The following is a 14,476-nucleotide window of genomic DNA, read 5'->3' on the forward strand; positions in this document are numbered from 1 at the left end:
TTTCATGCTACAACCCATGCGTGGAGAGATGCGTTGTGCTTAGTTATGTGAAGATTCTACTCACACCATCTCTCTTGTCGGAACTGACAGAACTGTGAATTCCACTTCACTCGATTGCAATTTTGTCAATTCGCGACTTTCCAGGCTGACTGACAATCCAGCATCCCAATGGTTTTGGTGACAAGAGCAGTAACTTAATGAAAAACTTCTTGCACAACTCTGAATATCGACAGCAGGGTAAACACACTACAGGGCAGTTTTTTATATATATTTTTGTTTCAAATTGGCAGATTTTAGTCGGCAATTCCTACAATGGAACCCTATCGTATATATCACAGATTTACTACCCCCGACACTACCCTTTTTTCAAACTTGCAGGACTTTTTTCAGTCAGTCTAAAGGAGGAACACTATCAAAATTTGTACAAATGATTTTTCCATGAGATTTTTTTCCAAAGTTATTATTCATAGCTAGTTAATCATATATTATGCAAGAGCTAAATCTGCCTATTTCAGGTCTTTCTATAGGCCTGAAATGTTATATAAACTATTAATTAGACATTTATTAACAAAACAAGACCATAATCAACTCTCGATGGCATCGGATACTCAAGATTTTAACTAGATTAGAACGGTTCACCATTTAAAAATGGGAAAGCTAGTCTAAGTCTCAAATATACCAGTGCCCTGGTTACCACAATGCACACATCTTGTTTAAACTACAAACAGTGTTAACTTGGCTGAAAATGAAGTCATTTGAATAAAATTTTCAATATTTTCATTTTATATATGATCTACTTTTAAACTATTATAACAAGAATGGTGAGCTCTTTATCTAAATCTTACATAATGTACCTTTAATGCCTCTGACCAAAAGAAAGCCAGCCTTCAAAAGGTTGCTGGGCGTATATTAATTACCCAGCTCTATTTTTGACTGTTTAATTTACTTTGTGCAGTCACTACAGATAGTCTGACAGAGAAAAGTTTTTAAACCCCAAGGTGTGGTTAACAACCCAAACTTTCACACTCTTATAACCTGTTGTTAATCCTCTGTTGAACCGTTGCGTTTCACAGTTATTGAAAGCTTGTGTTTCACAGTTATTGAAAACTTGTGTTGTTAAAGGGGCATTATGGCAGATTAGATAAAGGGTTGACAGTTCTTGCTATAATAGCTAAGAAATAGATAACGTAAATAGAATATGCTGAAAATTTCAGTCAAATTGCTCCACTCTGATCCCAGATATTAGCTTTTAAATTTTAGGCTAGCCTCAATCATCATTATTGCATTTCTAATGATTTTAAATTTATCCTGATATTACATGTATATATGTCTTTGTAGTTTAGGAGGGACCTATGGAAGATTAGGGGTTTTTTTGCAAACTAAATACGTTGCCTCATTAAATAAAGTTTTTATTATTATTATTATTATTATACTAAAGTCGGTATGATAAAAAAACAAAGTCTTGATTAGCCATTTTAACGTTTAATTATTTTTTCAAAAAAAATGTATTCCAGTCCGCTAAATATCGCGGATGGGGTTTAACCTCCATTCGACGCAAATTAGGTCATTTCGGGACTAACATTTGGTTCATTTTTATTCAATAATTCGCTTGCATGTAGGGGTCTTTAGCAGTGGGAGGAAACCGGAGGACCCAAAGAAAACCCACAAGGTTGGACAGACGTCCCTACTCCTCGTCACATACAACCGGGGAATCGAAACCACACCAGTTGACTCAATGACAGACCTTATGATACAACACCTTTTCTTTAGATCTTAAAGCTTTAGAGCTGTGCACTCGTTTCAGCCATATTTGACTGACGGGGGCCGTGGTGGCTCAGAGAATAAGATGTTGGCTCGCTAACCTCTGGGGTGTTGGATCATGGGTGCATCAGGATTTTCCAACATCGTTCTCAATTCTCCCATCAAAAGGCAAAACCTAGTAACTCACTTTTTTCTTATTTTGAGAAAACAAAGGAAAACGTAATGAATGAATATTAAACCCCAGCTCATCCATTAATTTGACTATTGAGTTACTAGGTTTTTCTGTGGTATACTAGGCAAATGAAGGAAGTTGCTAGGTTGTGTCATGGTTGTAACTGCTTACAAAATCAAAAGATTGGAATATCTAGTACAACAACAGGAAGCACATACCCTAGTAACTACAAATTTGGTCCCAATTCAAATTTGATAAAAAAAGTGAGTTACTAGGTTTTGCGTGATGCAGGATAGAGGGCCTGGGAAGGGACAAGGTATCCTTGTTCGGATTGGACAAAGAAACTGAACTACTGTGTACACTCATGACAATTGGAACTTGGTGTATTTACCACATAGTATGCTTTATGGCATATGCCCGTCTTGATTAGCCCGGTTGGAGCAGAATAGTAGGACGTTAAACTCCATTTCATTTTATTTGATTGACCTACCCAACTTAAACTTAAAAACATCTAAAAATGAATCTAAAAATTAGGATTAAGCTAAAAACTGTCCAATTCCTTGAAAACAAAACAAAAAAACAAACTTGTTAATCTGAGGTAAATAAAAAATTGACCGCCTGCCCTATATTGAAGCGAAAAACCTGCTCTGGAGACTTTTTGGCGGAGAGCTGTCAATAAATAGGCAAACCTATTTACTTTTTTTATATAAATTTGTTTTCTTGTTCGAAGTGATAATGCTTGTTGAATAATAGATCACTTATCTTATCGTAACTTAATCTAAGTAAATAAAATATCCAAACTTAATCTAACCAAACAAAATATATCTTTAATTCTCTCAATTATTGTAACTTTATTGACTAGCAATCTTATAGAAATATACTTGAAAACAGATGATTTACTAGACTTATATTATATTAGTGTTGAAATACATGTTTGTCACGTATACCAATAGATTTATTTGTTGAACCATTTATGGACTTTGTTTGACTGATATTCCTATTAGAGATGGCCGAGTGGTAAGCAGGTGCGCATTGTATCATAAAGGCCTGTCATTGAGTCAACTAGGGTGGTTTCGATTCCACAGTTGTACGTGACAAGGAGTAGGGTCGTCTGTCCAACCTCGTGGGTTTTCTCCGGTTTCCTCCCACTGCTAACCACATGTTAGTCCAGAAATGACCTAGTTTGTGTTGAGTGGAAATTAAACTCTCTCTCTCTCTCTCTCTCTCTCTCCATACAAGCATTCAGCTTTGTTTTAAGGATTGTCTAAGAACCAGAGTATATTTTTCTAGGGCCTTATAAAAGTGTATTTAGTTACCTGTTAGCTTGGGATCTAGAGTTTGTGAGTTGGCTGGCATATGTCGAAGGGCTAAACTGTTAAAATGACCTTCTACACTGGTCTGATACCTGAAAATTCAAAATATTTGAATATTTTCTAACATATTTTATACACTTTAGTCTCACTTCAAATACATATAAATATTAATGGTTTGATTGGGTTGAAATTGACTGAGGGATCTTTACTGAAACTAAAGTCATTTCATTGATTGTCTCAAGTCTTATATAAGGGCAGCCCGCTGCCCGGGCAAATTTTCCCTCATAGCACACTGTATGGCGTATTCCCATCTGCATTAGCCCAATAGGAACAGAACAGTAGGACGTCTATTTCATTTCATTCCTTACATAACATAATATGTTCTGCCAATGAAGCATTTTGGGTTGGCTTTTTTTTTCTTCTGTGTGAGAAGGGAGATAACTCCAATAAAGCACATGATTTCTGATCTCAAGCCATGGAGTTTTCTAGAACATGTGTTTTTCACCTCTTGTACAAACCATCAGCAGATGTTTCAGGTTGAAGGCTACACTATAACCATGCCTGTATTCTACTAAACTATGACCTTCAGACAATGAAAGCACTAGGGATATTCATGTACAGAGAATATCGGTACTCCAGAAAATCACACTGCAAATTAATGTTGTACTTCTTTCAAGGAAAAGTGTAAAATGAGTAGTTTGAAGGCTAAATCTATTTGTTAAGGCCAGCTCCATTTTTGTCATGGTCGCTGAGATGTAAATAAGGTTAGGGCATGTGATTGTTGGCAAGATTGTAGGTTAGGTTTAAGAATTTGGGGGAGAGGTTATGTCTCCACATAAGCACTGGGGCTAGGGCCAGGGTTAGGGTTGGGATTCGCGCTAGCCCAGTTTTTGAAGTTGGCCTTCTCAAATAGACCTAACCTATGTTTAAAATATAGTTTATAGTAATATGGTTATATTTTTTATACTATCATGTCAAATCAAAGCAGTCAGCCAACACTGACAATAGTTTTTGATGATATGAAAACAAATCAAATATAACAAGATTTGTTGTCAGGCAACGAAACATATGCCCACAGTAACAGTAACTAAGTCGTCTGAAATCCACAAGGATTGTCGAATATTTATTGTTTTATAGGTAATGAAAACATTGCAAAACACTAAAATCAAGCATAACAACCCATTAAGTAGTAATGATTAAAAATAAATAAATTTTGTTTGTTTCTGGTCCTTGAAGATGCTAACATTTATTATACAAACCATACTGGTAATATAATAAATTTATCCGTTTGAGTTATCGGAAATCGCTGGAAATTAAAAATAATAATGCGTTTTTTCGTACTCATAATTTACATAATTATTTACTTATGTAATATAAGTACACTTTTCTCTATGATGTACATAAATAGTTGATAATTTCGTCAAGGTTTCTAGCATCATTATAGTTTGTATCTCTATATGTAATAAATTTTCTAATACTGTTTCCAAATTGAACGTGTTTATCAGTAATTGGACATGATTTGGCTTTAGCAATTTTAGATGATTTTAAAAGTTTCTTAAAATAGACACTGTTTATTAATTTCAAATCAACAAGAAAACAACTTTAACAAATAGAGGGTCCACAAGATTTTAAAAAGTGATCAAGGGTGATAACTTTAAAAATAATTCTAGCCTTCTTCATTTTATGAACATGAACACAGTGCGTAAAAATAAAGGCACTCAAAATCTTATTTATAAACTTGAGCATCCACAAAAATGTACAAACTTATAAACAGGAATTACTTTGGCAGTAACAAAACGAAATCGTTTAAAAATCTATAGGATTCTTCGTCTCATGACCTTAAACACTTTATATAACTTTAGCCTCAACACAACCATAACAGTTTTCAAAGAAATCAAGGGCCATAACTCTGGCAGCAATTATTGGAAATCATCTCATAACCATACACACCAAGAGCACCATGTGATTTTTCAAAGTAATCAAGACCATAACTATCATAGTTTGCTGTGTATAAATGTATAGTCAATCAAATGGTAATTTTAGCCTCCACAGTGTCCATAACATTTTAAAAAGTGTTGAAGGGCCATTATTCTGGCAGTAATTATTAGAAATCTTTAAAAATCAATAGGATTCTTCATCTAATGACCTTAAAGGCTGTGTATAAATTTAAAGTCAATCAGATATTAACTTCAACCTCTAGACCATCAACAAGCAATTGTGGACAGACATATGGACAAACCGATAATAACTTTAGCCTTTGAACTGTGACAGCCAGCCTCTGGAGCATACACCAAATGTGGCATCAAAATGAAATGAAACAAACTGTTGTTTAACGTCTTATTTGTCTGCACCAACTGGGGTAATGAACGCCGGCCCAGAAAAGATATTTGCATTGACAGCGGCATTTCATCCTACCATATTTTGAATTCCATCTGCCAAGGATGTTTTGATATACACATTAATGTGTGAGAGAGAGAGAGAGAGAAATGGGGTTTAACATGCACTCACACAAACTAGGTCATTTCGGGACTTACATATGGTTTAATTTTATTTCAATAATTCGCTTGCGTGTAGGGGTCTTTAGCAGTGGGAGGAAACCGGAGAACCCAGAGAAAACCCAAGAGGTTGGACAGGCGACATTAATGTGTTTTCAGGAGGTAGAGAGATAAGGGATGAGGGGTTAACGGGTACAGGGATATTCAAGTACCATTCATATTGTGTAATATAATCATGGTGTATTTAATTTACCAAGCATAATCAAATTGATTAAAATACAGGGCCCTGTTTCTCGAAATCTTAACTAAAGATAAAATCCAAATTTTAGTAGATACTTCAATTTTGATTGGCTAAGCGCTAAAATCAATCTCATAATATCCAATCAAATTACTAATATTTGGATTTTATCTTAGTTAAAATTTTGTGAAACAGGCCCAGATCTATCTTTCTCTCTTCGTTTTTTTTTATACTTTCGATGACCTCTACTACATGAATATCTGACCATTTTTAGTGGAAGGTTGCGTCAGAGGTCATACACTCGGCTTTTAATCCTTTGATTAACCAATCAGCGTTGACGTTTCTAGTGGGTTATCCACAGTTCCGTGCACCTCATGCCAAAAACTTGCCGTAACAGACAAGAGCGTCATCGTGGAAACGTTGCATGTTAATAAACCAGAAGGGGATCACAGTGGCTAGGTGGTTAAGACGCTGGCTCGCTAGCCTGGAGGTCGGGTGTTCAATCCCCGCATTGGCCGAGAAAGTTCATCCAGATTTTCCAGGGTGGTTCCCCCTTGTCAGTGTTGCAGGATGGAGGGCCTGACAAGGACAGCTGTCTACTCGGTCGGCAACCGAGGTCCCGTATACACACTGGCATGCACACAAAAGATCCCTTGGCAGTTAGAGTTCAATATAAGAATAGGCCGTAGCGCCGCTGCCCGGGTAAAATTTCCCTGATAGCACACTGTATGGCCGTCTTCATTAGTCCAGTTATGGACGTTAAACCCCCATTTCATTTCATTTCATTTTTCAATAAACCAGTAATTGTTATTCCATATATAGTGGTTAGGCTGACCTTAAAAATATCTTTGTTTCACCAAACCCGACCCACAATCGAGGAGAAGGGTCGGTAGGTCGGTTTTTTTTTCAGATTTTTTTTTAGTCAGAGAAATCAATACAGAAAACTTATTAGCTGTATACTACAGATTCATTAATTTTGTTTAATGAATTTGGGGTCTGATTTAAAGGGAAAGAAACTGAATGTTTTTATTAAACTTAAGTGCTAATTTGACAGCTTAATAATTTTCCGGGTGGAAACATTCGTCTTCTTTATTGGCAAACAAATCAATGATATCGGGATTTTTCGTGATGCCCGACTCGCACACGATTTGCCACGAACTTGAAGTGTGAAACTCCTTCAACACGTTTTTAACGATAGTGCGGGTTGTGCCTTCATTTTTCTCGAAAACGGATATTGAAAATATCGTCGTCATGTTTAAAACTACGCACCACAGACATAGAGGCAGAATCATTTCGTGGGAATGGACGTGTATTCGTCTGCAACCATTTTGTTGAGAAGCGACACCTATGACGCGTTCATCTTGATCAACCAGTTTCAATAATGAATCAAACCATAGCCATTGTAAAGGGAAATAACTCTCATGATATATTTCAGGTTGAGACACAAAATAAAATAAAAAGATCGTGGAAAAGTGCAATAAAATAATTTAAGTCGGGGGTGGTTTTAGTTAGTCGGTCGCGTTAGGCGAAACAAAGATATTTTTAAGGTCAGCCTTAGTGTGTCACTGTTCAATTACTAAATACCACTCATAGAAGTTTAAGTATATAAAAGAAAACTTACTCTTTAGCAAATTTATATTCTTCTGGTGATAATAACGGAGAATCTTCTTCTTTTCTTTGAGATTCTTGATGTAATATATAAGCTGTAAAATCCTCAATCTGTAAAATAATTATTCACACATATCAGAATTTCAGAGAGAGAGAGAGAGAGAGAGAGAGAGAGGCTAGCAGGCCATGAAATTTCAAATTTTGACATAACCAGAAAAATGGTTGCCGGTTGATGGTTGATGTTCTGTGTAGCCGTTTTCTATGCCAGATGACCATTGTGTAACCAATTGGTTACATAAAATTGTTGCACTATTTTCAGGTTTTATCCAGATTTAAATGGTGCTATTATTCATTTCCACTTGCAGTGAATGTATTTTTTAAAGAGAGAGAGAAATGGGGTTTAACGTCCACTCGACACAAACCAGGTCATTTCGGGACTAACACATGGTTCAATTTTATTTCAATAATTCGCTTGGGCGTAGGGGTCTTTAGCAATGAGAGGAAACCGGAGGACCCGGAGAAAACCCACGAGGTTGGACAGGCGACTCTACTTCTTGTCACGTACAACCGGGGAATAGAAACCCCGCCAGTTGAATTTTTTAAAGAAATAACTTGACTAATTTATATTCTTTTATATCTAACATTATATTTTGAGGTTAAGTGTTTATGACTTTCATCCCACTGTGGGTAAGCATCCATAAGCAGTTCAGAAGAAATTAAAATGCCAAAATAATTGGACAGACAGATGGAAGGCAGAGCTGCAAAGGTTATGACAATGAGTTAAAAATGCAAAATAATTCAAGGACGGAACCAAACTTTTGGAGTGGGAATCGAATTCGTAAAAATCATTTAAAATCCCCCCAAATCATCCAATTTGTACTTGTGTCCAGTTTAAAGTTGACCATTCAATTTTGATAATGAGTGTCCAATTTACAAGCATTGAATTTCTCAGTCATTGTTAAAAAATAAACAACCCAATTGATTATTGATGCATAATGATTAATTTTTTAACAGTGGTCAAACAATTATATACTTGTAAATTGGACACTCATCAAAATTAATCAGTCAGCTTTAAACCGGACTCTAGTACAAATTAGAATATTTGGGGTGATTTTAAACGATTTTTACGAAGTTTTAAACAAAGATTCGATATTAAACAAACGTGAAAAAAATTAGTGCTAGATACACAAGATTAAATGATACCTGGGTCACAGAGTTATGTTTAATTCATTTTCAGATAGTGGACAAATATGGAGGGGAGGTAACTCTTCCATATACCTATATTATCTCCCCTTAGACCACATAGTTCATGAACAACAAATTTATACATTGTCAATTTTTACTACTTGAGCACAACAAAAATATTTTTTCTATTTGAATAGTCTTTTTGTCGATTTTTACTAGTTGGTTTAAATAATATTTATTTGCAATGTTTACAATTATATTACTAGGATATGAAACCAAGCATAAATGCTTATAAATACTGCCTGACAAAAATATTTATCTATATGAATTTCCTGGTATTTGATGTTAACTACACATACATTATGCAAGAGCTAAATCTGCCTAATGCAGGTCTTTCTTTAGGTCTGAAATGTTATATAATTTATTAATTAGTCATTAATTAATTTATCCAGACCATAATCAAGTCTCGATGTCATTGCTAGTCTGCTATTTTTATTGGATTAGGTTCAGATTTGCTATTCGAATTCCATTGATGATAAAATCATGAAATGGATAATCAGGACTATGTTTTTTATCGTACCTACTTTAGTAACTATGATCGAGGCCAGGCCAAAAATTCGATCACTAAAATCTTGGTTCAGAGTGGATCAATTTGACTAAAATTTCCCTTTACATTATCTAGTTTTTAACTATTATAGTGAGAACTGCCAGCTCTTTATCTAATCTCCCCTAATGTACCTTAAGTAGGTCTAGTTGTAATTTTATTAGTCTCATACCGACAGTTACCATTATATAAAAACTGTGCAATTACCAATATACTCACCTTTTTTAAACGTATTCGTAAATAACTACTGAGAACATATCTTATTCTATCTATCTGTAAAATATACAGAAAAACATGAAATAAAGCAGTCCTACGAACAGGTGTGGAATTAATGATTTACCTGACTAATTAACTAATACCTGGTATTTTGGATCTTGTGCCAGACATGTATTTAGAATATCAATAAAACATGTAGAAAAAAGACAAATGACATTGTGTGTAACCACATCTGACGACAGTATCTGCAACAGATGTCATATTTCTAGACTTTCGTATCAATACCTCAGCATCAACTGGACTCTAGAGCGGCGTATCCCAACCTCTGAGTCGCGACCACTTTTCGTGGGGTCGCAGACTAGTCCGAGAACTTTTAAAAAAAAATGCTATCTTTTCATGTAATCTATCTATACATCTTCAATAGAAGGCTTGATCTCGCTGAAATCACTGAACATCTTCAGTCACTGATCGATCAGTTCGAACACTACTTCCCAGAGCTCGACATCCAGTCATTCACTGTGGTGCTAGACACATACAGTGTACAATTAGACGCCATCACCGACGGTGATATCGTTCAAGAGGAGCTTGTGAGACTGCAGCAGCATTCCAGAGCTAAATCACTGTACAAGTCCTTGTCTTTGTCCAGTTACTGGTGCAAAATGCTTGAATCCTATCCACGTCTATCCAAGAATGCAACACGGCTCCTCATGCCGTACCCGTCCCCATACCTATGCGAACAGTCATTTTCTACAATGGTTGTGATAAAAACAAAATTTAGGAACCAGCTTGAAATAGAAAGGGACATGATTTTCGCGCTGAGTGGCGTTGAGCCACGCATTGAAAACCTGGTCGCTGAAAAACAGGCGCAACCATCACACTGATTAAAAAAATCAATAATATGTTATCAGACTTTTAATAAGTACACAATAATAAAAGTGAATGATAATGATGTTTCATAGTAAAATATGACTGTTCTTCGAGGGGTTGCGATCGGATCCTGGGTCTGGAATGGGGTCGCCACCCAAAAAAGGTTGGGAACCTATGCTCTAGAGAGAGAGAGACACACACACACAGAGAGAGAGAAATGGGGTTTAACCTCTACTGACACAATCCATGTCATTTCAGGACTAACATGTCATATGGTTCAATTTTATTTCAATAATTAGCACCTCTTAGCACATAGGGGTCTTTAGCAGTGTTAGGAAACTGGAGAAAACCCACGAAGTTGGACATGCAACCCTACTCCTGGTCATGTACAACCGGGGAATCAAAACCATGCCAGTTGACTCAATGACAGACCTAATGATACAACGCGCGCTAACCATTCGGCCACCCAGGTTTAAAGCAGAATGATTACAGTATCTGTCCACCATAAGCTTACCATGACTGGATCCCCAAGACAGATGTTCACTCCACGTGTGGCACAACCAGAGTGGACAGTCTGGCTTTTCTTCAAACAGAGAGTGAGATGTGATTTGACGTCCGCACAACACAATCTCTGTCTTTTCAGGACTAACATATGCTTTCATTTTATTCAGGACTAACATATGCTTTCATTTTATTTCAACAATTTATTTGCACATACGAGTCTTTAGCAGTGGGAGGAAACTGAAGGATTTGGGGGGAAAATCCCTACTTCTTGTCACATACAAGCTGGGAATCGAAACCATGTTGCTTGACTTAATGACAGACCTTATGATTAAAGGTACACATGTTAACCATTCGGCCATCCACCCACTTACCCACCCCCTCCTCTACAAGACAGGAAATTCGTACTTGTATCCTTTTCTTAAGAAGTAAAGATAAGAGATACCTTTTAAAACCTTTTTAAGTTACTGCTTTATTATGATCCTTTCATAAATTTTGTCTTCAACTCCCCCCCCCCCCCCCCGTTTAGAAATTCGTACTTACCTCCATCCTGTGGATACTGATTTTAAAATCACCTTTCTTAGCTCTCTGTATATTCTCTTCCATGGCTGTTATTTGTTCTAACATACATTCTACTAAATCTGTTTTAGTTTCTAAGAGATCTGGTGAAAACTTTTCATTCAACCATGCCTGTTTTTTTAAACAAAATAGAAATAATTAGAGAAAAAATCAAATAAAATATTTCATTAATTACTGTTTTATTTCAGGCCTGTGTTTTGAGATATACATACAAGAGAGAGAGAAATGGGGTTCAACGTCCACTCGACACAAACTAGGTCATTTTGGGACTAACACATGGTTCAATTTTATTTACATAATTCGCTTGCGCGTAGGGGTCTTTAGCAGTGGGAGGAAACCGGATGACCCAGAGAAAACCCACGAGGTTGGACAGGCGACCCTACTCCTTGTCAAGTACAACCGGGGAATCGAAACCCCGCCAGTTGACTCAATGACAGACCGTATGATACAGCGCGCGCGTGCTAACCATTCGGCCATTCAACCCCCCAGATATACATACAAGATGAGGCTGACCTTAAAAATATCTTTGTTTCGCCCAACGCGACGACTAACTAAAACCACCCCCGACTTAAATTATTTTATTGCACTTTTCCACGATCTTTTTATTTTATTTTGTGTGTCAACCTGAAATATATCACAAGAGTTATTTCCCTTTACTATGGCTATGGTTTGGTTCATTATTGAAACTGGTTGATCAAGATGAAAGCGTCATAGGTGTCGCTTCTCAACAAAATGGTTGCAGACGAAAGCACATCCATTTGCACGAAATGATTCTGCCTCTATGTCTGTGGGGCGTCGTTTTAAACATGACGATGATATTTTTAAAATCCGTTTTTCGAGAAAAAAGAAGGCACAACCCGCACGATCGTTAAAAACGTGTTGAAGGAGTTTCACACTTCAAGTTCGTGGCAAATCGTGTGCGAGTCGTGCATCACGAAAAATCCCGATGTCATTGATTTGTTTGCCAATAAAGAAGACGAATGTTTCCACCCGGAAAATTATCAAGCTGTCAAATTAGCTCTTAAGTTTAATAAAAACTTTAAGTTCGTTACTTTTTACGTCGGACCCAAAATTCATTAAACAAAATTAATGAATCTGTAGTATACAGCTAATAAGTTTTCTGTATTGATTTCTCTGACTTTTTGGTGAAACAAAGATATTTTTAAGGTCAGCCTGAGGTGTTGAAAACAGTGTGATTGCCGATTGTGTAGAATATCTTGGAGATGTTTGTCAATAATGATTTCAGGTAGGGAAGATTGTCATGCATGAATATATTTGTAAGCAGTTCTTTACTTTCCTATAACAAAGGAATTAGCCATGCTTTTCTTTTAAATTGGGGTGGGCGGGGTGAATGCAGGGACCGTACAGCGATTTTTATCAAAAATTTATATTTTTATCAAAAATTTCATTGTAATTTTATGCTTTATATGATACTTTTATCAAATTTTATGATAATTTTTTAATGTTTTTACCATATTTCATGACGTTTTATGTTTTTATCATTATCAAATTATATGACTTTTTTTTATATAACTGCACCCATGCAGTAGTGTTCAGTCAGTGTTATGTGGATAAGAACGTCCCACCAGTAGCATTGGTGGTATTAATGGTTGCAGTCATCTCCTATGTTCATACAGGGCCCTCACAAGCCTATAGGACAAAAGTTTCTGCGATGCCCCCCCCCCTCTTTTTGCATACTGTAACTGATTTGTTCATTGCCTGTGCACAGTTGATGTTTTATGATTACAGAAAGTTTAAAATACAATTTTTATACACCCACATTAAAATGTGGTTGTATATTGTCGTTGGTCTTGCATCCACAATTGCTCTAGAAGTTAAAGGTCATGAGACGAAGAAGCCTCTGCCTATTGAATTTAAACGATTCCCAATAATTACTGCCAGAGTTATGGCCCTTGATCACTCTAAAAAATCTTGTGGACGTTCTGGAGGCTAAAGTTAATATCTAATTGACTTTAAATTTATAAATAGTGTTTAAGGTCATGAGACGAAGGATAATATTGGTTTTAAAAGATTTCCGATAATTACTGCTAGAGTTATGACCCTTGGTGAAAAATCTTGTGGGTGTTCTAAAGGCTAAGAAGCCTATCAATTTTGAACGACTTTGCTGTTGTTAGCGTATGTTTCATTGCCTGGCAACCTATCTTTTATACTTTTAACACTTTATCTAAATAACTATTCATTAAATCAACTTATATATGTAAAATTTTTATGTTTATCTCACCTTGATCGCAAAATCCTATATTTTGGAAAAATCATAATTCTACCCTCTCAGTGAGTTGTTATCGCAGCCTCCAAGGAGGCTAGTCCTTAATTATTCAAATATGCATTTTGATAATTTGCTGCCCCCCAAGAAGTGTCACCTCCCTCCCTCAGCCCTCCCCTATGTGAGGGCTCTGTATTCATATACCCACATAACATTGACTGAACACTATCACAAGCTGGGGTCATAAAATGCCTGGATGATTTTCTTATTCACTTCCAGATTTATTAGTAAATTTATTATTGTGAGTAGCGTTTTATGGTTTATTTTATATTTTGAAAAATTGAATTTTGTGTTTGTACCGAAATGACCTACTTTGTGTCAAGTCAATGTTAACCCATATTCCTCTCTCCCCTTTTAATCCGTACTCAACTTTGATTATTTAATCAATAATTAGGATAACAAAATCAAGATAATGTCCCTTCTTGGATTCCATCAGATTTAAAACAGGCCTATCAATAAATTTTCGCAGAAAACAAAATGGCAGTGGGCTTATTACATGTACATAGTGAACAGCATCGACTGTTGAAATTTCAATTCCTCGTATCTTTGTAAATACCGTACTGAAAGGAATTGAAGATTTTTGGACACTTATATCGAATTCCAACTGTCGAGGGATCTTTTATGTGGTTTTGTTTTCTCTGATTAAATTCACA

At 36.0% G+C, this 14,476-nt stretch overlaps 1 protein-coding gene across 2 annotated transcripts in view; it reads right to left on the reverse strand.

The window, feature by feature from the left end:
* The window catches only part of LOC126815955 (DNA replication complex GINS protein SLD5), a 36,267-nt gene that overhangs the window by 21,067 nt on the left and 724 nt on the right, over positions 1–14,476 (reverse strand). For both annotated transcript variants that reach the window (XM_056099753.1, XM_050542080.2), the window contains exons 2-5: positions 11,504–11,650; positions 9,596–9,649; positions 7,601–7,698; positions 3,250–3,338 (exon numbers count right to left, since the gene is read on the reverse strand). In XM_056099753.1, coding sequence (XP_055955728.1) covers positions 3,250–3,338; positions 7,601–7,698; positions 9,596–9,649; positions 11,504–11,650 — 388 coding nt within the window. The remainder of the gene's footprint in view (positions 1–3,249; positions 3,339–7,600; positions 7,699–9,595; positions 9,650–11,503; positions 11,651–14,476) is intronic.

Source organism: Patella vulgata, chromosome 3 (genome assembly GCF_932274485.2).
Source record: "Patella vulgata chromosome 3, xgPatVulg1.2, whole genome shotgun sequence".
Classification (NCBI taxonomy): domain Eukaryota; kingdom Metazoa; phylum Mollusca; class Gastropoda; family Patellidae; genus Patella; species Patella vulgata.